This window comes from Hypanus sabinus, chromosome 12, assembly GCF_030144855.1.
Source record: "Hypanus sabinus isolate sHypSab1 chromosome 12, sHypSab1.hap1, whole genome shotgun sequence".
Taxonomy (NCBI): Eukaryota; Metazoa; Chordata; class Chondrichthyes; order Myliobatiformes; family Dasyatidae; genus Hypanus; species Hypanus sabinus.
In genome coordinates, this window is record NC_082717.1 from 20,422,600 (window position 1) to 20,446,491 (window position 23,892).

General features: G+C 42.2%; 1 protein-coding gene across 2 annotated transcripts in view; it reads right to left on the bottom strand.

The window, feature by feature from the left end:
- The window catches only part of ttc27 (tetratricopeptide repeat domain 27), a 250,402-nt gene extending 228,053 nt beyond the window's left edge, over positions 1 to 22,349 (bottom strand). The window contains exons 1-3 of one of the 2 annotated variants that reach the window (XM_059985627.1): positions 21,930 to 22,349; positions 1,641 to 1,815; positions 523 to 652 (exon numbers count right to left, since the gene is read on the bottom strand). In XM_059985627.1, coding sequence (XP_059841610.1) covers positions 523 to 652; positions 1,641 to 1,815; positions 21,930 to 22,116 — 492 coding nt within the window. In that variant the 5' untranslated portion in view covers positions 22,117 to 22,349. The remainder of the gene's footprint in view (positions 1 to 522; positions 653 to 1,640; positions 1,816 to 21,929) is intronic. The other variant, XM_059985628.1, reaches the window with a different exon arrangement.
- Between the last annotated feature and the right edge of the window lie 1,543 nt (positions 22,350 to 23,892).

Sequence of the window (23,892 nt, forward strand, 5' to 3'; positions counted from 1 at the left end):
CTCTGCATGTGACTCCAAGAAACTGCAGAGTGTTGTGGACAGAGCTCAGCATACCAAGAAAATCAACTCCCCCTCCATGGATTCTGTCTATACTTATTGCCGGCTCAGTAAAACAAACTGCATAATCAAAGACCCCATCCACCCTGGACATTCTCTCTTCTCCCCTTGTCACCAGTCTCAAAGCACGTACCACCTGGCTGAAAGACAGCTCCTATCCTGTTGTTATAAGGCTGTTGAATAGCCTTAGTACAATACAGTGGAATCTAGACATCATTAGCGGCCTTGTTAAGATGTTGCACCTTAATGTTTACCTGTACCGCACTTTCTCTAGCTGTTATACTTTATTCAGCATTTTGTAATTGTTTTACCCTGTTCTACTTTAATGCACTGTGTAAACATCTAATCTGTATGAACAATACACAAGCTTTTCACTGCATCTTGGTACGCGCAACAAGAAAAAACAATGGTAAAAATGAATGTGCAAACAAGAGCTACAGCAAATTTATCTGTACGTCTCCTTACCACAGCAAAGTTCCCTTTCATTATTGCAGGCAAAACGTCCTCTGGCTGAATCTGAACAGGAGGTCCAGTCCAGTTACTCTGCACAAACAGCTGTAAACTGCCAACACCCAGAAAGAACACCACCAGTTGTCTACAATAAAAGTAAAAAAGTGGGTTAAGTAGGTGTCATCCCATCTTTTGGATCATTCCATCAAGATGTTTGCAAATTTCAAATGTTCAATCTCAAATTATAGCAGTATCACCTTCAATCATTTACCAGATTTCAGTGAAAATAAATCATTCTCAGTGATCATATTTTGTTAAATTATTTTAGAACTTGCCTTAGGTAAGCCAAAATAATTAACGTATTTGAAACTCATAACCATCCTCCTGATTGAGAATAGTTTTGTCTGAGCCAAGCAGCTCAGACTAAAAATACTCTATCACGGAACACAGAGATACTGCAGATTCTAGAATCCACAGCAATGTACACAAATTGCTGGAGGGACTCAGCAGGTCAGGCACATCGATAGAGGGGAACAAACAGTTGACATTTCAGGCTTCATCAGGACTGGAAAGGAAGGAGACAAAAGTCAGTACAATTTGGGGGCGGGAAGGGGTAGGAGAACTTTGACAGCTGATAGGTGAGACTAGATGAAGGGGAAGGTAGGTATGTGAAGGAGAGGAGATGAACTAAGAAGCTGAGAGAGGACAGGCAGAAAAGGTAAAGGGCTGAAGAAAGAGGATCTAATAGGAGATGACAGTGGACCATGGAAGAAAGGGAAGGAGGAGGGGAACCACAGGGGTGTGATGGGCAGATGAGGAGAAAGGGTGAGATGATAACCAGAATGGAAAAATAGCTCTGGAATTGAAGCAAGCTATTCAAATCCTGTGTGACTTCAGAATATAAGAGTTTCATTGTTACATTGGGAGTATTTTTTTGATTAAGTAGTATAAGTGAGAAATGCAGGGTGGTGGGGGGGGGGGGGAAGAGAAGAACTTACAGGGCTGAGGAAAGCTTAAAGGACTAACCAGATATCTTTACCAAAGCTCTGGCAAAAGTTGAATGTGCTGAAGAGAATATTTGATGATTGTGGAAAATTGTTATGAAAAATGTTGAAATATAACTTTCAATTTACCTTTCAACTTGATCTTCTGATGGACCACTGAGATATGCCAGGATTTGTTTTTCCAAATAAATGTCAATAGTTTCTTCATCAGTGATTTGAGCAGAGAAAATTTCCTGAATCTTTTGATTCAATAATATCCCTTCAAAGTTCCCCTCGAACAACTGGTGCAGTAAGAAGTTGCTCTCTGAAAATGGAACAACCACCATCAGGCTCAGTAAACAGGGTACAACGGAGTCATGCATTTTTTTGTACGTTAATTTACAGACTTCACTACTTTTGACATTTTTTCTAGCCCTGGCCAATACAGAGATATGCCTGTCATTTACCAAAGGGAACACTCTGCTTAGCTGTGCCTAAGTGGCAGAAACCATCAAGTACTGCAGCTGAGCCCAATCTTAACTTCCTCAACAAGTACAAACACACACACTTTCCATTGTTCATGGGCAGGCAGAAAAATGGATGCTATTGTCATTACACAATGAGCAGGACAGAAAGCCAAACTGTTTTGCCTCCTTTTGCTCTTTGGGTCAGTGCTGTCCAACCCACAAGTGTCAGAGAGGCACCATTGGAGGGAACCTCCAACAAGCCTGCAGCATTATCATTTCAGGGGGAGAAGTTGTGTGAAATTAGTGGTTGACCACCTTGTCTCTTCAAATTGCTCCATCAACATGACAAAACAATTCACCACCTGCCCGAAGGAGTAAAGTTGCAACAAAGGTCAATACCACCACAGGGAGACCAGTCTACTTAACGAAGACCCCTGCCACTGGTTCAGGTATCCACTCCTTCACAGCGCAGTGCTATTACAGTGCCAACGATCGTGGCTCAGTTCCCGCTGCTGTCTGTAAGGAGTTTGTATGTTCTCCCCTTAACACCATGGTTTCGTCTGGGTGCTCCGGTTTCCTCCCAAGTTCCAAAGACACACGTTTTAGTAAGAGCTACTAAGGGCACGCTGTGTTGGTGCCAGAAGCATGGCAACACTCGCAAATGGCCACAGCACATTTGTGACTTAAGTGGCATATTTCACTGTATGCACGTGACAAAGCTAATATTTAACAAAGCTAATCTTTTCACCTAACTACAGGCTCGACTGTCAATGTGATAAACCGCAACATGCCCTGCCTCATAACTGTTTGATCAGGAACAAGGATCAAGGGAACATCCAATTTCATTAGTATGATAATATTGAAACAGGATTAACCTATTTACTCTCGAGTTGATTTCATGAGAGCTTATTTCATTTGCAACCTCACACTACAAACCCAGCTTTTCCCCAAATCCCACAATACACCTGGCTAATAAAAGCCTCTCAACCTCAGTTTCTAAATTCAAACCATCGACTGGCATGTGGTCCAAGTTTCTACCACTCTTTCCCTAACTTCACTCCTGAGTACTTGGTTCAAATTTTTAGGACATGTGCCTTAGCCTATAACACCAAACCTGTCCCTCTCCACATACTATATTGATTCTCCAAAAATTTTCCATCAAATCATCCCTTAACTTCTTAACTTCAAAGAAATGTCCCTTCAGCTTTTGCAGAAATGCCTGTTTCTTTTCACCAGCCCAATATCCTACAGTTCTCGTCTGAATGGTTTCATGAAGTATTAAAAAAAACAACCACAGCACACGGAAGACAGGTCTATCACAATCTCAAAACACCTAAAATGTGCAATGGGCAGTGGATAATAAAGACAATCATTGCTACACTGCTCATATCACAAAAAGATTCTCCTGCTATCCAAGTGTAAATCAGGCTTAGATCTTCCTGCATTTTTTTGTTACCATGCCAGAGGCAAACACATCTTACGTGAATAACAACATTTATTTTATTGAACTAAGATTATTCATTTTAACAATCATTGCAAATTTAGTATCATGTGCAGTTCTGGTCACTGACCTACAGTACTGTGCAAAGGTCTTGGGCACATATACTGTATATAGCGTTGGGTGCCTAAGATTTCTGCACAGTACTGTAGTGACTTTATGTATTGCATTGTACTGCAAAAAAACAGATTTCATGACATATGTAAGTGATGACAAATCTGATTCTGATATGGGTCTCTATTGAGGACAGAGAGTGGGCAGAGGGCATGGAGAGGGGAATCATAGTTGAGAAACGGGATGGGGGAAGGGAGAGGGGAGGGAGCAGGAAGCACTAGAGAGACATTCTGTAATAATCAATAAACTGATTGTTTGCAATCAAATTACCTTGCCAGGTGTCTCAGGGCTAGGTATGTCTGCAGCCGCACCACTGGCACCCCTTCTCTGCCGCCTGACCCACAGCCTTCCCGCAGTGCTCCACCCTCACCATTCCCAACACCTTTTGCTCCCACAAGATTTACAAATACTCTCCGCTCTACATTGACAAATACAGTACTGTGCAAAAGTTTTAGCTATATAGTTCGGGTGCCTAAGACCTTCGCTCAGTACTGTAAAGAGTAAGCTTAAACAAGTTGGGAACATTTACAAGGATCCTGCCAGAACTGGAGTTTGAATTACAGAGCTGGCTGAATAGATTAGGGGTTATTTCCTGGAGTGCTAGAGACTGAGGGGAGATCGAATACAAAATTCAGAAGTATAGATAGGGTAAATGCATGCAGGCTTTTTCTCCTGGGTAGGTGAGACTAGAACTAGAGGTCATAGGTTCAGAATAAAAAGTGAATAAGGAGAGTGAGGGGTAACTACTTCACTCAGAGGATATGGATATGGAATGAGCTACCAGCTGAAGGGATGGATACAGGCTCAGCGGTAATATCTCGGAAAAGTTTGGATAGGTACATGGATGGGAGAAGTATGGAAAGCTCTCCTAAGGTGTAGGTAGATAAAACTAGGCAGAAAACCATGTTGGCATGGACTTGGGCCTGTTTCTGTGCTGTCAGGCTTGACAACTCATCGTAAAATGTACAGTAAATATTCATACTCCAGCTAAATTGTTCCTCAATGTATCCCACTCTACTTTCACCATGAAAGCAGCCAAATTACACAAAGCAATGTCTCCATTCAAATGACTAACCAGGTAAACTGGTTTCTGCTGGTAATGTCTGCAATGCAGCATTCCCACAGAGTCACACTATTATACGTGTGAAGCACTCAGTTCCAATTAATTCATCGTACCAAAAGCAAAAGTACAAAATTAAAGTAGACAGATGTGAGGATCCATACGCGAACAGACAACGAGAGTCATTTCTAACATGTAATTATTCCTGCCACATCCAATTCATGTTTGTACTTCATAATGGAACACTACTGGCTCATATTCCATAATAAATAGGAGTTCCCTCAAAAATGGAACTGCTATACATTGATTGTAGTTTGTCTGCCTTAAAACAGTACCAATGTACAAAGAGATATTAAAAAAAAGCAAATTGTTTTGATATCCAGAATAACAGCATATTGTTCTATTTTTTGACTAAAACAATCTTTTCCACATAAAAGAATCACAACTCTGCTGCAACCAATTTGAAGTGTTTCCAGTCCTGATGTAAGTAACTAAGCTCCAGTTTTAACTGGAAGCCCGATATGACAGACACCAAGTTTGATATTCATCAACTGCAAGTCAAAGATCTTATTTCTAAAGTAGGTTGCTTTTGGGAAATCAAATGATTTTATTATAAATTGGTAGTATCTCTTATCTAACACCTAACTGAACAGTTCACGTTGCCAGCCTGACCATACACATCTTTCAAAATTCAGCCTTTCAGCATTTCCTACACTGCCAAAATTTTCAATTCGGAAATGGCAGGCAGAAATTACACAGTGAAATATCAGCAACATGGAATCCAAAAGAATCATAACCCCCCACTGTTCTATTTTAACACCATCACTATGGGCAGACAGACTTTATACAAACACTCTGAAACCTGTTACTAATAATGCCCTAAGGGATTCCAAACAACTGGACGTCCAAATGTTGATGCACTTCATCGTTCATTTGCCAAACCTAGTTCTGTCAGGCCTCCCTCAGTTCTAGGTCACTGTTTTGGTGGGGAGAACATTGTTACTTTTTTATTGGATGGTACTTTATACTGCTTTCCTTCAGGTTTTCAGAGCCTTCTTTCTTGTGGTTAATTGGCAAGCGGCTGATCTGTTAATTCTTTTTGATGAAGTTGATGAGATGGAGTTGAGGGTTTGGCGCTATTATCGCTGTTCTTTTCTGAAAGTGAGGAGGGGTCAGGGATTGCTATGTGTAGGGGTCAGATTTTGTGGCTGAGTTTTTGCTGCAGGTGGGGGGCGGATGGATTTTGGGGTCCGTGAGTTTTGTTTCTTTTCGTTTTCATGCCGGTTTCGGGGGGGGGGGGGGGGTTGTTGATGTCTTTTCTTTCATCAATGTCCATGGTCCTTTCGTATTTAATGGCTATCTGGAGAAGACAAATATCAGAGTTGTACTGTACATGCATTCTCTGTCAATAAAATGAACTTTCGTCTCAAAGTAAAACCATATTTCTACTTCCATACATTTTTATTCATTTTGTAATCTGAAATTTTATTTTTAAATTGAAAATAAATTACATAGTTCATCTTTAAAAATTCAAAAGCCCACATTTTTTCAAGCCTGCTGAAAATGGATTCGTATGGTGTAAAATGCAACAAACAATTCAACTACCACAGGTAAAATCTTGCTTTAGGTTAGATTCATTGCATTCCATAAAGGACGAAGGTCATTACCTTGTATTTCACATAAGGATTTCATAGACTTAAGGTGAAGAGATGTTGGGAGTGCAGCATTCCTTCGATCTGTGGACAGTGAATGCCCATCAGCTGCGACTAGTAAGGTCCTTCTACTCCATGCATAACTTTTCATTGCTCTATCTTCTAACAGCACATAGCTGCTTTAATGCTAAACTACAAGTTATCCCATAACTGCCAACTTATACTCAAATTAAGTTTTTAATTCACAGCCAATTCACTATTAGCCTTCTGCTGTAAGTATCCAGTAAGAAGCGGCTTCAAACTGCTGGTTCTAAAAGATCTGGTAATCATACACCAGCCTTTGAATAAAAAAATCAGAATCAGAAACCTGTGAATGTTCCCTGGGAAGAGAATGCCAAGTACTTACAAACTTTGTTTTTAAATGTGTACATTGAAAAGAATGTGTACGAAATAAGAACAACTATCCAACATTTATCTCTTACAGACTCCCTCTAAACTAAAAAGAGAATCTAGAACTAGTCCTGCAAACGTTAGAAAAGGAGAATTCAATCAATAGTGCTTGGGGAACACATTCCAGTTTTCAAGATCTGGAGGAAACATTCCAATGCAAATGATTAAGAATCATGGTCTTTGTGTAACCAGTCATGGATAGATGGGCCAAAGGTCCCACTTTTGTGATGTAGATGGCTTCAAAGTTGAATAAGAGCTCAATATGCCTCATGTCACTAACTATAGAGGTTCGAAACTGTTAGATATTTCAAATATAAGATTATTCTCCTATCCAGAATTCTACTCATTTGTTTGAAAAGTAAAATGGATTAGTTATCTAAAATTATTTACAATAATAAGTCCCTGATGAAATACACTTGATACAAATTCACATGTCCTCTCACCAGCAGCATTCATGACATGCAGTTAACTGGACTGATTTTACAATTCTGTCCTCTAGTCAATGTAATTTCTAGTGGACCAGAATTGTGCATCAATGATGGCGTTCATAGATTTGTCTTTAAACTTACAGTGCAAAAGCTCAGGCAAATAGTTAACACTTCTTTGGACATATATTAATCAAAATACTGCATTATTTCAAGCAATTGCCTAACCACGCTGAGATAACCACGTACTCCACGATATTACAATGGTACGTTTTGGAAATTTTGGCTCTTGTTACATACAGTCCTTAGTTACAGCTTTTCTTATGCAGATTATATACCATGATGTGCTATGATTGTTCTGTGTTATATATATTTTTTTTTTGAAATTATCTATGAATAAATTGCACAATTGAAACTAAAAAAATAAATTCAGTCAACAAATTTAAAAAGTAGAGTCGTATTTATAATGTTCTAGCTTTCAGTAGAACTGTGCTTTCAGCCTCCCGTTAATCACTAAATAGACTGCAGACACAGGGACATGACTAATGACAGCCCCAACTCTTTTCCCGCCTGTTTTCCAAAACCCTCAACTTTGTTGCCTTCAAACATCTACATACCTTACTCTAAAACGTATTCATTAATTCAACCTCCTCAGCTCTCTGAGATGGAGAATTCAAAAGATTCACAAACCAAAGAGATGGAATTCCAACTCCTGACTCAGGCAATTCTGAACCGTTACCCCTTGGTTCTAGATTCTTCATAAGGTGAAATATCCTTTCAGTACATAATATACCAAGAAGAGTAAAACAGTAAATGCAAAGGCTTTGTACCAAAAGAAAAGTAGATTAACTCAAGTATATAGACAATAACAAGCCCGACCCATAACATTTATTAAATCCAGGGCCACACCTCTGAAAGTACTTTATTTTCTGTAAAGCACTTGAGAGATCATGTGGTTGCAAATGAAAGATGTTTTTCTTCATCTGTTGGAGCTTTTCAGTTCACTGGTAATCAACAGTAATGTCAACTAAGTCACTAAATAGCAAGACTTGCTTGTTTCACATAGCCACCACTGGCAAAATAATGGAATACATTCATTCATTTCACATCTCAGTGCAAACAGAGAACACACTCACATATGAATGCAGCTATACAGTAAAAACAGAGATAGCTGTTCAATGAAAACTCCAGGATTTGTACAGTAGCCAGGCGATGATGATGGGTAATGTTGTTCCTTGTGAAGCTTTCAATTCTAACATACATATTTCAAATAAATCTGATGAAAAGGTGATTAAGTAAAAGGAGCAGGAGTAGGCCATCTGGCCCATCAAGGCTGTTCCGCCATTCAATAAGATCATAGCTGATCTGGATGTGGGCTCAGTTCCACCTACCTGCCTTTGCACCATAACCCTTAATTCCCATGCTAAGCAAAAACCTGTCTGTTTATTAAATATATTTAATGAGGAAGCTGTCTATTGCTTTCCTGAGCAGAGAATTCCACAGATTCATGACTCTCCGGGAAAAGCAGCTTCTCATCTCCATCCTAAATCTATTTACCTGAATCTCGTGCTATGACCCTAGTTCTAGACACTCTTACCAGTGGAAACAACTTTCCTGCCTCTATCTTATTGATCCCTTTCATGTGCTTCTATAAGTTAACCCTCTCATTCTTCTGAATTCCAGCAAAGTGACTCAACCTCTCCTCATTGACTAACCCTCATTACCAGAATAAACCTGGTGAGCCTCCTCTACACTGCCTCCAAAGCCAGTGTATATTTTGTTAAAGAGATCAGACATGCAGAGACTACTCCATGTGCAGCCGCACCAGATGAAGGCCAATACACCGTATGCCTCCTTAACCACAGTCAACCTGTGCAGCTGCTTTGAGTGTCATGTGGACTCGGACCCAAGATCCGTCTGATCCTCCATACTGCCAGCCGTCGATTACATGAAAGCACTGGAAAATGTCTTTGGCGCAACAGGAAACCCAATGGAGCTCATGGTGGGGTTTTAGAACATGCATCAGAAGGTGGGTGGGCGGGGCAGATCCCTAAGGGGACGAACAATGCGGAGGGCTGCTGGCAGCAGGTGTCACGCGAAAAGGAGAGTGAGCCCCAGGGTACCTCAGCAGAAAGAGTCATTGGGAAAACTTAGAGAAGACTCAGTGAGGGAATGGCCTTGGTATCTCTGGGGGAACCGGTCCCCAGCCATATACCAAGGAACCCCCGAAAGTGAAAGACTGTATTCCTGAAGGCTTTGTGAGGCCATGCTCCAGTATATCACTACAGATAGAGGGTATTTATGCTAAAGCCATACTCAGCACCGGGTCGCAGGTCACGTTGCTGTAACGTTTGTTTTACAACTGGTATCTGACGCATTTAACACTGACACTATTCAGTGCACTGGAGATCTGGGTGATTATCCATACAATGGTATTCTGTCAGTGAAACCGGAGTTCTCAGAGGCCGATGTGGGAGTGGCTGAGGTGTGAAGTGGTTCAGTGTTGCTAGACCTGAGGAGTGAATATTACCAGATCCCCATAAGGGAGGCTGACAAAGAGAAGTCGGCATTTATATGTCCCCTGGGATTCTTCCAGTTCAAAAGGATTCCCCAGGGCATATCAGGAGCCCCTGCAACCTCCCAGCGGGTCATGGAGAAGACAGTGGGGGATATGAACATGCTTGAGGTATTGGTGTATCTGGATGACCTCATAGTGTTTGGGTCCAACTGGAAGAACATGAAGCAAGGCTACTGAAGATGTTGGGCCGCCTGAAAGCTGAAGGGTTAAAACTTTCCTCGGACAAGTGCCAGTTCTACAAGATGTCTGTTAGCTATGTTGGGCACATAGTCTCACGGAGGGAGTACCTACAGATCTGGCTAAGATAGAGGTGGAACCAAGGCCCAACACTGTGAGTGCTCTGCACTTGTTCCTCGGGTTCCGTGGTTACTATTGGAGGCTCGTGAAGGGCTACGTGAAAGTGAGTCACCCGATGAATCAGTTTCTGAATGGTATATTCTGCCTTTTGTTAACTCCCAATTGACTGAGGAAGAGACTCACAGCCCTTCTCCTGCTGAGTCAGGTGAAATTGGGGGGACTATCGGCGGATAGCCTGGGTTGCAGTGGGACCCTGCAAGGGATAAAGTGGGGCTTGGCCGTGGGACAGATGGCTCCAAGTTGTAGGTGCGCACGAGTGATAGGCTGAGGGAGGCTTCACCAGGTAGACCAGTACTTGTCTGGAGTTACGTGAGGGGGAACAGAGGTCTCACAGAATTAGGAGACCAACTAATAGGCTGGCCTATGTAGCACCGAGGGAACAGAGCATGGCCCCTACTGTCTTGGGGAGCTATGTCACTGCCTTTTACACCTGGGTTGGACTTTGTGTTTTGCAGAAAGAGTTAGCAAATTATCTCAAAGTCATGAAGACATGACTAAATTTGGTGGGGGGTGGGGGGGGTGTAATGACCTGGGAAAGGTTTCCCTGCTAATGTAATGCTTTCTTTGTAGCACAGTGTTTGGCTTATGGCTAGAGATAATGGGGGGCTTTGGAATATGCACTGGCCAATGAGGGGAGATATTTTACTTTCTTGTGGGCCCCAGAGAAGGTTTTGCGGTCTTTCGTTTGGCAGAAGATGGAGAGAGAAGACGCTAGAACAGGTAAGTTATAGACTGCAGAACAGAATGGACTTGGAATGGGGTTGAGTGTCGACCGCCCGAGGAAAAAAAAATTGATGGAGAATGAACAGATGGGAAAACAGTGAGCTCCCAATGTTGAGCATTAGACTGTTTCATGAGAATGGGTCCTTTTTTTTTCTTTTCTTTACTAACCCTACAGCCAAATTAAGAATTATAAAGCTCAATCGTTCAACGGCATTTTGTGTTTGTTATTTCGTGCTAACAGGGGAACACATCACACAGCATCCAACCAAAGAAGATTTCTCAAGTTTGGCCAAGCCGGAGGCTGTCTTCCCCTAGATTAAGCTGCTAACCTAATCTAGGGTTACAATTGCATAGCAGGTATTAGCAATAGATGTTTCACTGACACCTCCTGCATTACGTGGGAAATCAGAACACCTGCAGCATTCCGCAAATGGATGGATTTGATATGGAGTGACAACAATGCTGAAGGCATCCAGCATGACAAGTTTAACAAACTGGTCACGTTGCGAGTAAATAGCTGCACAAGTAGAAAAGGAATAGATGGCCACAGGTGGCACAAGCAGATAATGCAAGACTTTACTGTGGCTAACTGCTTCTCAGGTATATCACATTGGGAACTGTTGAGGGAGAGGGGAAATGGCCTCCTAAGGGAAAGCAGCAACAGCATCAAGATTGACTCTTCTGCTCAGAGACAGAGGGAAAAGACTGCAACAGCTATACTTCAAAAGTTCAAAGTACATTTATACAACCCTGAGATTTGTCTCCTTACAGGCAGCCGCAAAACAAAGAAACCTAAAAGAAGCCATTAAGAAAAGACCGTCAAACACCCAATGTGCAGAGAGAGGAGAAAAAAAGCCATGCAATCAATGAAAGTAAGCAAATTGCATTCAGAACAAAAGTGAGTCCATAGACACGAAGCCCAGAGCAGCAGGAGCAGGCCACAGCCCCAGCTCAGTGCAGAGCCAAGTAAACATGATAGGGGATTTGGTTTTGCTATGGTTAGTTAAAGGGTCAACTGTGCAAAGTCAATGGAAAGTACCTAGAACACATTGATGAACCATTACAACTATTCATTTCTGTCTGATGCAAAGAAAACTGGAGAAGTGCCTCAACTATAGCTGACAAAATATGGGACGCCACTAGATCCAAGGAGGAGATATATAAAATCAGCTGAAGTAGTATCAAACCAGAGAGCAGGTTAGAATTCAACAAAGGAAGGTAAAGGGAATGATTAAAGAGAAAACAGAGTGGGACACTAAACTTTTAAAAAATGTAAAACATGATGACAGAAGTTCCAGAGATACATAAAGAGAAAAAAAAATGGTGTCAAAACAACCAGGAATCCCTCAAAGTTTTCATAATAAAGGAGCAGGTCATCGACTTTGGGAGATGAGGTGGAATACATACCTGTCTGCTGAGGTGTAGATGGCTGAGAGTTATAGCTCCTAGGTGTAACTATCATCAATAATGTGTCCTGGACCAGCCACCAATGCCTATACTTCCTCATAAACTTAAAGAAATTCAGTACAACTCCAATAACTCTTACCTGTTTTTGCAGATACACCATAGAAAGCAACCTAGCTGGATGCATCATACCTTGGGATGGTAACTGCTCTGCCCATGATGCAAGAAAATCAAAAGATTTGTGAACGCAGCCTAGTTTGCCACACAAGCCCACCCACTGACCCACCACTAACATAACCAAGACCAATCCCATCCACCTCCACACCTTGATCATGAACTTTTCTCCCCATCAGGCAGAATATACAAAATCTTAAGAGGATATCCCAGGGTTATCAGACTATTGAAAAGATCTCTCCAACACTAAGATGAACTCTTGATCTCCAGGTCTAACTTGTCATGGCCCCGGTACTTTGGCCGTCTACCTGCACTGCACATTTTCTAAAATGGAACCCTATATTCTTACCTCAATGTACGACATGATCTGTCTGGACGGTATACAAAAGCTTTTTGCTAGATTTTAGTACATGTGACAATAATACATACAATGAGCATAGAACAGTATAGTACAGTACGGGCCCTTCAGCCCACAATATATTACAGACCTATTAACCTGCTCCCAGATCAATCTAACCCTTCCCTCCCACACAGCCCTCCATATTTTGTTCATTTATGTGCTTATCAAAGAGTATCTTAAGTTTTCCTAAAGTATCTTTCTCTACCCACCACCTTGCCAATGCACTCCATGCACCCACCACTCTCTATGTAGAAACCGGACCTCTGACTACACCCCTATGCTTTCCCCCAATTAGTTTAAAATTATTATAAGATAGTCACTATTTCCACCCTGGAAAAAAGGAACTAGTTATCTATGCCCCTTATCATCTTACACACCTATCAAAGTTCCAAGTAAATTTATTACCAAAGTACATATATGTCACTACATACAACCCTGAGATTCATTTTATTGTGGTAGCGGCTGGCATACATCTGTCTTGAAGAACAATGGGTGACAATGATTAACTCAAGCCTGGGTGGAAGGTACGGAGATCCTGAGATACATTGTCATCAAGATTCCCCTCTCAGCCTCACTAGTGTAGTCCAAAGGAAAGCTTATGAAGCAATACATTTGGCACCAGCTTGGCTGCAGGAAGGATGTTCAATGACATCCAGCCGCCTTAGGGGCTCCACACCGGATTTACTCCCTTAGTCTTCCTCTCCTGAGGCTGCCCTTAAGGCAGTGGGGCTATTTATCCATAGCTGGGGACTTGCTCAGTAAATCCATAATAGAATAATAACCATAACAGAATTAATGAAAGATCACGCCATCATGGGCATTCAAGCAGTGTTTAAAAGACAGCAAAATGTGCAAATACAAAATGTAAGAAATAATGATAAATGAATAAGCAATAAATATCAAGAAAATGAGATGAAGAGTCTTTGAAAGTAAGTTGCTAGGTTGTGGTAATATTTCAGTGATGGGGCAAGTGAAGGTGAGTGAAGTTATCTCCCTTTGGTTCAAGGGTCTGATGGTTAAAGGGTAATAACTGTCCTGAAGCTGCATTCCTGTAATCAGAGATAGACAGCGTCAGCAGCTTTAAATTCCTCAGTTTTATCATTTTGGAGGAATGGCAGCAGCGAGAAGAGAGCATGGCCCGGGTGATGAGAGTCCCTGATGATGGATGTTGCTTTCCTGAAACAACACTCTGTGTAGATGTGTTCATTGGTGGGGAGGGCTTTACCATTGATGGAATAAGCCATGTCCACTACCTTCTACAAGATTTTCTGTTCAAGGGCATTGGTGTTTCCATACCAGGCCCTGATGCTCCACCACACATCTATAGACATTTGTCAAAATTTTAGATAGTGGGAGCTTATTTCCCCCCCTCCCCCAACTGGTTTCAGAAACAGAATCAGGTTTATTATCACTGGCATGTGATGTGAAATTTGTTAACAGCAGCAGTTCAATGCAACACATAATCTAGCAGAGAGAGAAAAATAATAAAATAAACAAGTAAATCAATGACATATATTGAATAGGTTATTAAAAATGTGCAAAAACGGAAATACTGTATATTAAGAAAGTGAGGTAGTGTCCAAAGCTTCAAAGTCCATTTAGGAATCGAATGGCAGAGGGGAAGAAGCTGTTCCTGAATCGCAGAGTGTGTGCCTTCAGGCTTCTGTATTTCCTACCTGATGGTAACAGTGAGAAAAGGGCATGCCCTGGGTGCTGGAGGTCCTTAATAATGGACGCTGCCTTTTCCTGTGCAGTAGCCCCTCCATACCAGACAGTGATGCAGCCTGTCAGAATGCTCTCCACAGTACAACTATAGAAGTTTTTGAGTGTATTTGTTGACATGCCAAATCTCTTCAAACTCCTAATAAAGTACAGCCACTGTCTTGCCTTCTTTATAACTACATCAATATGTTGGGACCAGGTTAGATCCTCAGGTATCTTGACACCCAGGAACTTGAAACTGCTCACTCTCTCCACTTCTAATCCCTCTGAGGATTGGTATGTATTCCTTTGTCTTACCCTTCCTGAAGTCCACAATCGGCTCTTTCGTCTCACTGACGTTAAGTGCCAGGTTGTTGCTGCGGCACCACTCCACTAGTTGGCATATGTCACTCCTGTACACCCTCTCGTCACCACCTGAGATTCTACCAACAATGGTTGCAACGTCAGCAAATTTGTAGATGGCATTTGAGCTATGCCTAGCCACACAGCCATGTGTATACAGACAGTAGAATAGTGGGCCAAGTACACACCCCCTGAGGTGCGCCAGTGTTGATCGTCAGTGAAGAGGATATGTTATCAACAATCCGCACAGACAGTGGTCTTCCGGTTAGGAAGTTGAGGATCCAATTACAGAGGGAGGTACACAGGCCCAGGTTCTTCAACTTCTCAATTAGGATTGCGGGAATGATGGTATTAAATGCTGAGCTATAGTCGATGAACAGCATCCTGACATAGGTGTTCGTGTTGCCTAGGTGATCTAAAACTGTGTGGAGAGCCATGGAGATTACATCTGCCGTTGACTTATTGTGACGATAGGCCAACTGCAATGGGTCCAGGTCCTTGCTGATGCAGGAGTTCAGTCTAGTCATGACGAACCTCTCAAAACATTTCATTACTGTCGACTTGAGTGCTACCGGGCAATAGTCATTAAGGCAGCCCACATTATTCTTCTTTGGCACTGGTATAATTGCTGCCTTTTTGAAGTGGGAACTTCTGCCCGTAGCAGTGAGAGGTTGAAAATGTGCTTGGATACTCCTGCTAGTTGGTTGGCACAGGTTTTCAGAACCTTACCAGGTACTCCATCGGGACCTTCTGCCTTGCGAAGGTTCACTCTCTTTAAAGACAGTCTAACATCAGCCTCTAAGACAGAGATTACAGGATCATCAAATGCACAAGGGATCTTCACAGCTGTAGTTGTATTCTCCCTTTCAAACCGTGCATAAAAGGCTTTGAGTTCAACTGGTAGTGAAGCATTGCTGCCATTCATAATATTAAGTTTCGCTTTGTAGGAAATAATGTCTTGCAGTCCCTGCCAGAGTTGCCGTGCATCTGATATCGCCTTCAACCTTTTTCAAAATTGTCCCTTTGCCCTGGAAATAGTCCTTCACAAATCATACCTGGTTTTCTGGTACAGGCCTGGGTTGCGAGACTTGACTGCCCACAAAGCCGTCATTTCAAATCATTAACATACAACTTAAAAAGAATCGGTCCCAACACTGGCCCCTGTGGAACATAACTAGTCACCGGCAGCCAACCAAGGAGGCAGGAGATAAGCTGAGGGGGAAAAGGGGATGGGGAATGGTAAAGGGAAGGCATTACTGGAAGTTTGAGAAATCGATCTTTATGGAATCAGATTGGAGGCTACCCAGATGGAACATAAAGTGCTTCTCCTTCTCGGTATGGCCTCAGCTCAACAATAGTGGAGGCCATGGACTGACATGTCGGAATGGGAAGTGGAATTAAAATGAGTGGCTACTGGGAGATCTGGCTTTTTCTGGCAGATCTGGCGTTTTCAACAACGTCACTCAATACACTGTTAAGATTAGGTGACATTTTTCGGCTAGCCAGCATTTCCCTGTGTATGACAGTGTGTAGACTGGCATTCAGGAGCAACCTCTTTGACTCGGGTAGTGAAAGCAGACAGCCGTCCAGTCATAGCTGCAGTTCTGTCTGTGCATATTCCAACACAGAATGACCAGTCCAGTTTGCCTGACATGTAGTCATTCAAAGACTTGAATAGTTCTGCCCCAGTTGTGTTAGTTGGCAACAGCAGCGCACACAACACATCCTCATGCACATCGTCTTGAAATATATATCATGCATAAACCGGCAGAATTGCCTGGTTGTTCACATCGGTAGACTCATTGACCTGGACAGCATACCATGGTGACTCGTTAAGCCGTTCCAACAGCTGTGCTTCGATGTCCTCTGCTATGTCATCGATTCTCCTTGAAACTGTGGTAGCTGAAAGAGAAACCTGTGCCATCTTGTTAGCTGCAGCTTCTCCCAAAAGTTCACAGCACACGTCCTTGGCAGCAGGCAGAATCAATTCTTCACCAACAGTGAAAGGCTCCTGAGCCTCAGCAATACGGCCAGCCACTAGGTACGACACTCTCAGAGCAGCAGCATTTGTGGAGGTGGTGGGTCTCAGCACTTGCTTCTGTCCCACTTGCTCACGTTTTTTCCGCTCAAAAAACTTCAACAGTGTGACAGGAAATGAAGAAAGGTGCAGCGAACTCATATCGTTTCATATCATCAAATCATATCGCTTCCTGGCGGCCCGGTAGTACATGCTTTGTGGCCCAGTGGTTGGGGATCACTGCAGTAGATGACCCCAACAGATTCACAGATGAAGTGTCGCCTCAGCTGGAAGGACTGTTTAGGGCCCTGAATGGTAGTGAGGGAGGTAGTGTAGGATCTCGCCTTCAGCAGACGACGTACCTCCTGGTTCATCCATGGTTTTTGGTTTGGGAATGTACAGTAAGTCTATTAGAAGCATAATGGCATTGAAGGTAATTAAAAATCCCCAGGACCTTTTAATCTATCTCTCAGTATAGACATTTTCTTAATTCAGTATACACACTTTCCTAATTATGCATCTCTCAAGTTAAAGATTCTTTATGTATTTTAAACCACATTGTGAACCTGACCCACTGTATTCAAAGCACATTTATTCGCCTACGTACCCAGATGTCTATTCCATCAGCTCCTTCTGATCAGCACTCTTTACATTTTATTGTACCTTTTGGTTCTTCTCACTGAAATGCTAGTTTACACTTTCCTGTGATGAATTTCACCTAGCATTACAGTTAAACCACAACTGCCATAGTGCCCAGTTCCAGACATTACACTTCATGAAGGCCATGCAGAGGTGATTTAGTAGAATACCCCAGGCTGTGGGGTTTCAGTTTGGTAGAGAATTTTATATCAGAGAAGCTTTGAGTGGAGGTGACTAAAATTATTGAATTGGGGTAAGGTAAATAAATACTTAACTGATATATAAAAAAATTGCAAGAGAAGAGAGCCGGGGAATAGAATGGACATCATAAAAAGCCTGAAAAGGTTTGTTTGATGGACTGCAGCATCTTTTCACATTGCAATTCTATAAACTAATGTAAAACAGAATCTTTGATTTCTATAAGGTTTTCTGTACAGGAAATATCCAAGGGTTCTTTGGCTGCTTACATAACATAAATTTTCAAATTACTTCAATTAACTAACCTTGCTGTCTCCCATGGACATAATATACTGCATCATCTTGTATTTCAGAGAACATTGGTGGTGTAGCAGTTTACAGCGACCTGCATTAACAATCCAGTTAATAAGCAGGTATATGGGGAAAATGTCCACTTTTCTTAATTAAAATTCATTAGGGAACCTTCATTTGCCCACCTGTTTCATCAATGACCTTACTGTTATAAGATCAGAAATTGAAATTTGTGTTTGGTATTGGATGGCTTTCAATTTAATTTACAGCTCCTTAGCATCCACAGCAGTTCATGCCACTTTGCAGCAAAACCAGACAACATTCAGACAGGGGCTTATAAGTGACAAATAATACTCATGCCATGAAAGTGCTATGCCAAAAGCACTACAGAGTCTATATGCCTATCCTTGACATTAAGTGATAATGTCAAACTCTCCATCAATACTTCGGGGATAATCAGAGATCAAAAACTTAAATACACCAGGCACATAAATACCATAGTTCATGGAGCAGGTCAAAAGCAAGGTACCCCTCATCTCCTGACAGCCAATGACTTTTTGGCCAACTAACAGCCACAAGTCAAGTTATGCAACGTTATCCATTTGTCTGGATGAATGAAGAGAGCTATGGGTAACCTTAGGCAATTTCTAAGGTAAGGACATGTTCGGCACAGCTTTGTGGGTCAAAGGGCATGTATTGTGCTGCAGGGATTCTATGTTTCTAATACCAATTCCTTTCACAAAGGCCAATACCATTCACAACCAAACTGTCTGCTTATTTGGCACCTCATTAATAACCTTAAACCTTTGTTCTCTCCATCACTAGTCCATTGTGGCTGCAATGTGCACCATCTACCAAATGGCCATGCTTGCTCATCTATGTGCTTTTACAGCACCTCTCAAACTGGTGACTTCAGTCTCTAAGGACAAGGGTAGCATATCACCACCAGCAGTTTCCCATCCAAGTCGCACAGCATCCGGACTTGCAGGTATATTAACACTCCTTCATTAAGGATCCCCATCGCTCAGAACACACCTTATTCTCATTGCTACCATCAGGTAGGAGATACAGAAGCCTGAAGGCACATACTCAGCGATTCAGGAACAGCTTCTTCCCCTCTGCCATTGATATCTGAGTGGACTACTTATTATTTCTGTTATTTTGCACTACTTATTTTATCTTAACTATTTAATAGACAAATATATACTTAATGTAACTCGGATTTTCCTCTATATTTATTTATCACGTATTTCATTGTACTGCTGCCACAAAGTTAACAAGTTCCGTGAAATATGTCGGCGATATTAAATCTGATTCCTTCACTACAAAACCTAGAGCAATGTGGGGGATATTTTCATCAAAGCACTGCAGTAGTTCAAGCTGTTGTCCCACCATCACCTCAGAGGGAAAAGGAAGTGGAAATAAATGCTGGTCTTGCCAGCAACACCCAGATCCCAAAATCAAATAAACAAGAATTGTACCGAGTTGGGCATTTTCTCAGCGAGCCACAAATTACATTTCAAAAATGGGAAAAACTGACAAAACATTTACTAATTTTACATGTGTTCTGGCATTATAAACAGCAATCCGGCAACTGAAAGCAGTTTTCAGCTGCCACCCAGGGAAAAGATATTTAAACCATGTACCCAGATGAGGGTGGCGGGTGGTGATACATCTCAACCAAAGAAAGTGCAAAGCATTCCTTCCCTCTGCTGGCCTGCAGGTCAAAGTGTAGCACCCCCCCCCCCCCCCCCCCCCGATTAGGATTACGGGAAGCCATGGGAGCAGGTGGTGGATGGACGAATGAGCAGCTGGTGCACATCACAAGTCCTGGTTATGCAGCCACTGATGCCAGGCAGACAATCTCTGAAGAGCATTGATAATGGCTGATAAAGATACTTGTCTTGTAAAGATACTGCCCAGAAGGCAGCATGGCAAACCACTTCTGTAGAAAAATACGCTAAGAATAATCATGACCATGATGGCCTACGTCATACAACATGGCACGCAACAAACAAACAAACCCAGATGAACTGAGTGTTAACTCTCCCAAACCATTAGCAAGTTACAAAAGAGAACAATATGATTACAAATAACAAACTTAAAACTTTTCCAATGCACATAAAATTATCTACTTTCTTTCCAAAGTAACAAAACTTTACAAACGTTAGTTACCTAAAATTGGACAAAATCAGATCTCCCTTTTTCATATCATCAGAATGCCCCAAAGCACTCTATTGCAATGAGGTATTTTCAGTCACTGTCAGAAGCGACTCATCGAATTATACACAGCAAGCTCATACAATAACTTGTCAATGACCAGTTAATCTTTTTTTAATAATGTGGATTGAAGGATAAATAGTGATCAGGAGACTTCAGTCACTAAATGATGCATCCCTAATGCCTTTGAGAATGTGACAGTCAGCCTTCATTGTGAACCATTGTAGTCCTACTGGTGAAAACCCTCCTGCAGTGCTGTTGGGAGAGTTTCCAGAAAACAGGCCCTACAATGATGAAGAAATGTCAATGAACATCCAAGTCCAGGAGATGCATGTCTTGAAAGTGTAGCAGAAGATGGTGGCACTGTGCTTGCTGCCCTTTGCTCCTTGGTAGATCTTAATTTATTCACTGTCATATGCACCACGGTGTAGCGAAATTACTTGCTCGCACGAAGCTCGCAAGGCAAACATGCTGGTAGTAAATACAACAAATACAGCAAAAAGTGCAACAAAATAGTGGAAAAGAAATGTTCAAGTGACAATAACAGAATAACCAAGAGAGATCAGAGTCAGGTTTATCATCACTGGCATGTGTCATGAAATTTATTAACTTAGCAGCAGCTGTACAATGCAATAACCTGATATGTAAAATGAATAAAGATTAAAGTAAATATATGTATATTAAATAGATTTTAAGAAGTACAAAACAGAAATAATATATAAAAAAGTGAGTTAGTGTTCATGGGTTCAATGTCCATTTAGGAATTGGATGGCAGAGGGACAGAAACTGTTCCTGAATCATTGAGTGTGTGCCTTCAAGCTTCTGTACTTCCTTCCTGACAGCAAGAATGAGAGTGCATGTTCTGGGTTATAGGGGTCCTTAATGATGGACACTACTTTTCTGATATACCACTCCTTCAAGGTGCCATGGATACTACAGAGGCCAGTACCCAAGATGAAACTGACTAATTTTACAACTTTCTGAAGCTTCTTTCGGTCCTGTACAGTAGCCTCCCACCCCCACACCAGACAGTAATGCAGCCTGTCAGAATGCTCTCCATTGTAATTCTATGGAAATTTTCATATGTGTTAGGTGACAAACTAAATTTCTTCATACTCCTAATGAATAAGATAGAATCCTATTAAGCTAGAATCCTATTTAGCCCAAGAATGTAGCAACATTTCCGGTAAAGGGATGTGAAAGAGGCATCATAGGTTTGCAAAGTGCTACTGCAGTTGTCTACATAATAACCTTGTACAATCAATGCATACCAGTCGTGGAAGGAGTACCTACAGTACTCAGCGTGATGGATAGGGTGCCAATCAATTGGTCTGTTTTAAGAGTCTTGCAAGTTGCTAACGGCTGCACTCATCCAAAGAAATGGAGACTATTCCATCACTCCCCTCACTTGCACCTTGGTTTTAATATGTCAAGTGAAGAAATTCACAACATGGAAATACACAGTTTTTCTACAGCCAAAGTATTTCTGTGACTAGTCCAGTTGAGTTTCTGGTTAGTGATGATACACCACTGATGCTGGGTGAGGGTCAGTAGGGAGTGCTGTCTGCCTGACACTTACTGGAGGCCAGTGGAGGGGCACGAACACAGCTGAAACCTTCCTGACCAGACACACAGCTACACCTCCACCGCCCAGACCCCGCTCTCCAACCCGGCCCCCAACACCAGGCGACCACCCCGGCACCTTTACCTGCTCCGCGCTCCTGTTTACAGCGCCCGGCCTCCGCCTCTCTCTGGAAGCCCCGCAGCACCGACAGTTCGAGCTCCAGCAGCCCGTCCGTGGCTGCGCAAGGTGCCCCCTCGGACTTGGCGCAGCAGCCGCCTCCCGGAGCGGCTCCATGTGCTCCCTCCAGGCGATCTGACAACACGGCGGCCATGACAGCGGTGCGGGGCAGGCTGGGTAGGAGCGGAGTGATTGACAGGCAGAGAGCACCCGGGCGATGCAAGGGGCTGGCAGAGGCACTGAGAGCCGGAGCGGTCGCACGGAGTGGCGGCTGGCTGCGGCAGGGAAAGCGGGAGACCCGTGGTTCGGTGAGGCAGTGAGCAGAGGCAATGCAACAGAATAGACTGCTGGAAATGCTGAGACAGTGCAAGAGAGGAGAGCGGTGGGTGGTGGCTGAGGAACAGCACGAAAGAGAAAGCGGTAGCGATGTAATTAAGAACGAGAATATGAGTGATACGAGAAAGAAATAGCTGGAACGATACGAGAGAGGAAAAGGCAGAGCTACGCAAGCGAAAAATTGCAAGGGGGAGAGAGAGAGAGGTGGGGGGACAGGGTCGGGAGTGAGAGCAGGTGTGATGTTGAACTTAGTTTGCTAATTATTTCCCCATTCGACAAGTTTGTTGTTTTCCTGTAATCTGTCTGCTTTTAGCATTCACCATCTTCAGCCTCGAATTTGGTATCATTCTCCAATTTCGAAAGCTTGTTGATTCCAGAGTCTGAACTGTGAACATAAATGCTGAAGACTAGTGGTCTCAGCATTTCTCTTAATTGCTCGCCTTTTTCCACGGTGAATTGCTCCTCTTTAATTCCAGTGCCGTCCGTCTTTAAGCTTGCTGTCACTATGTTCGGCGCCTCTTCCTCCTCTATGCCACACTTTCTGGACTTGCTCATTGGGAGTCACTTATCGGCTGCTTCCTGAAAAACTAGATTGATTCCACCTCCTGCATTTTCTTTGTCGGCTCCCCGTCGCAGCTTCAAACGTGCAGTTAGTTTGGGAAAGTCGTATTTTCATAAAGGGCTATTCCTTTTTCTTTGCTTTTAATGTAACATTGCCTGCTTTCATCAGAGTTTTCATTATTTGCCCTACCATCAGCTTGAACCATGGGCCACTTTCTTAAATGTAGATACAGCCGATTCCAGTTAATTGGGACACTTTGGACCAATTAGCCAAAGTTAATGGAAATAGTTAAAAGATTATAAATAGACAAACCATCATTAAACTGAATAACAACTTACGTATTTAAATTGACTGCATAACAAATGAGAACAGTACCAATACCTCTAATGTAAGTGTATTAGTTCCTAATAGTTATCAACAGAGGAATTCATCTGCTGTGTTCTTTTGATTGACTGTAAATAAATGAACATCACAGACACCTAGTGCGGATAGTAGACTGCCTTCATACAATGCTTTAGGATTGCATCCTCCATTTTCATTGTAAGATTCAAGATGATTGTTGATACCTTTGTAATTTCTAATTTGAAGTAGTGAAGTAATTTCAGTTCCACTCCTGGTTGTTTCTGGTATCTCCGAGCCTGAATGCTCGAGAAACAGCAGTGAGCAAAACAGTTCCAAATTGTCTTAACGCTTATTTCTCGCCAACTATCAGTACAAAGATCTTTGCTTTTTGAATACAAACACACACAACTGACACTATTTTAAAACTGATTGCTCTAAACACTGAGTGATGTCTAATGGCTATGCTGGTTAGAAACTGTCTCAGCAGTCTCTTGCCCCAAATAAACGGCAGAGTGTCGCAAACAAGAGAAGGGAATCCCGGCTATTCTCTCAACTAGTTTTTGTTCTTTAAGGGATGTCCCAAATAAATGGTTGCCCCACTTAACCGGATTCATGTATTATGTTTGCTATCCTCCAGTCATCTGATGCTTTATAAATTAATTATTAATTATTCAATATGCATAGCAAAAC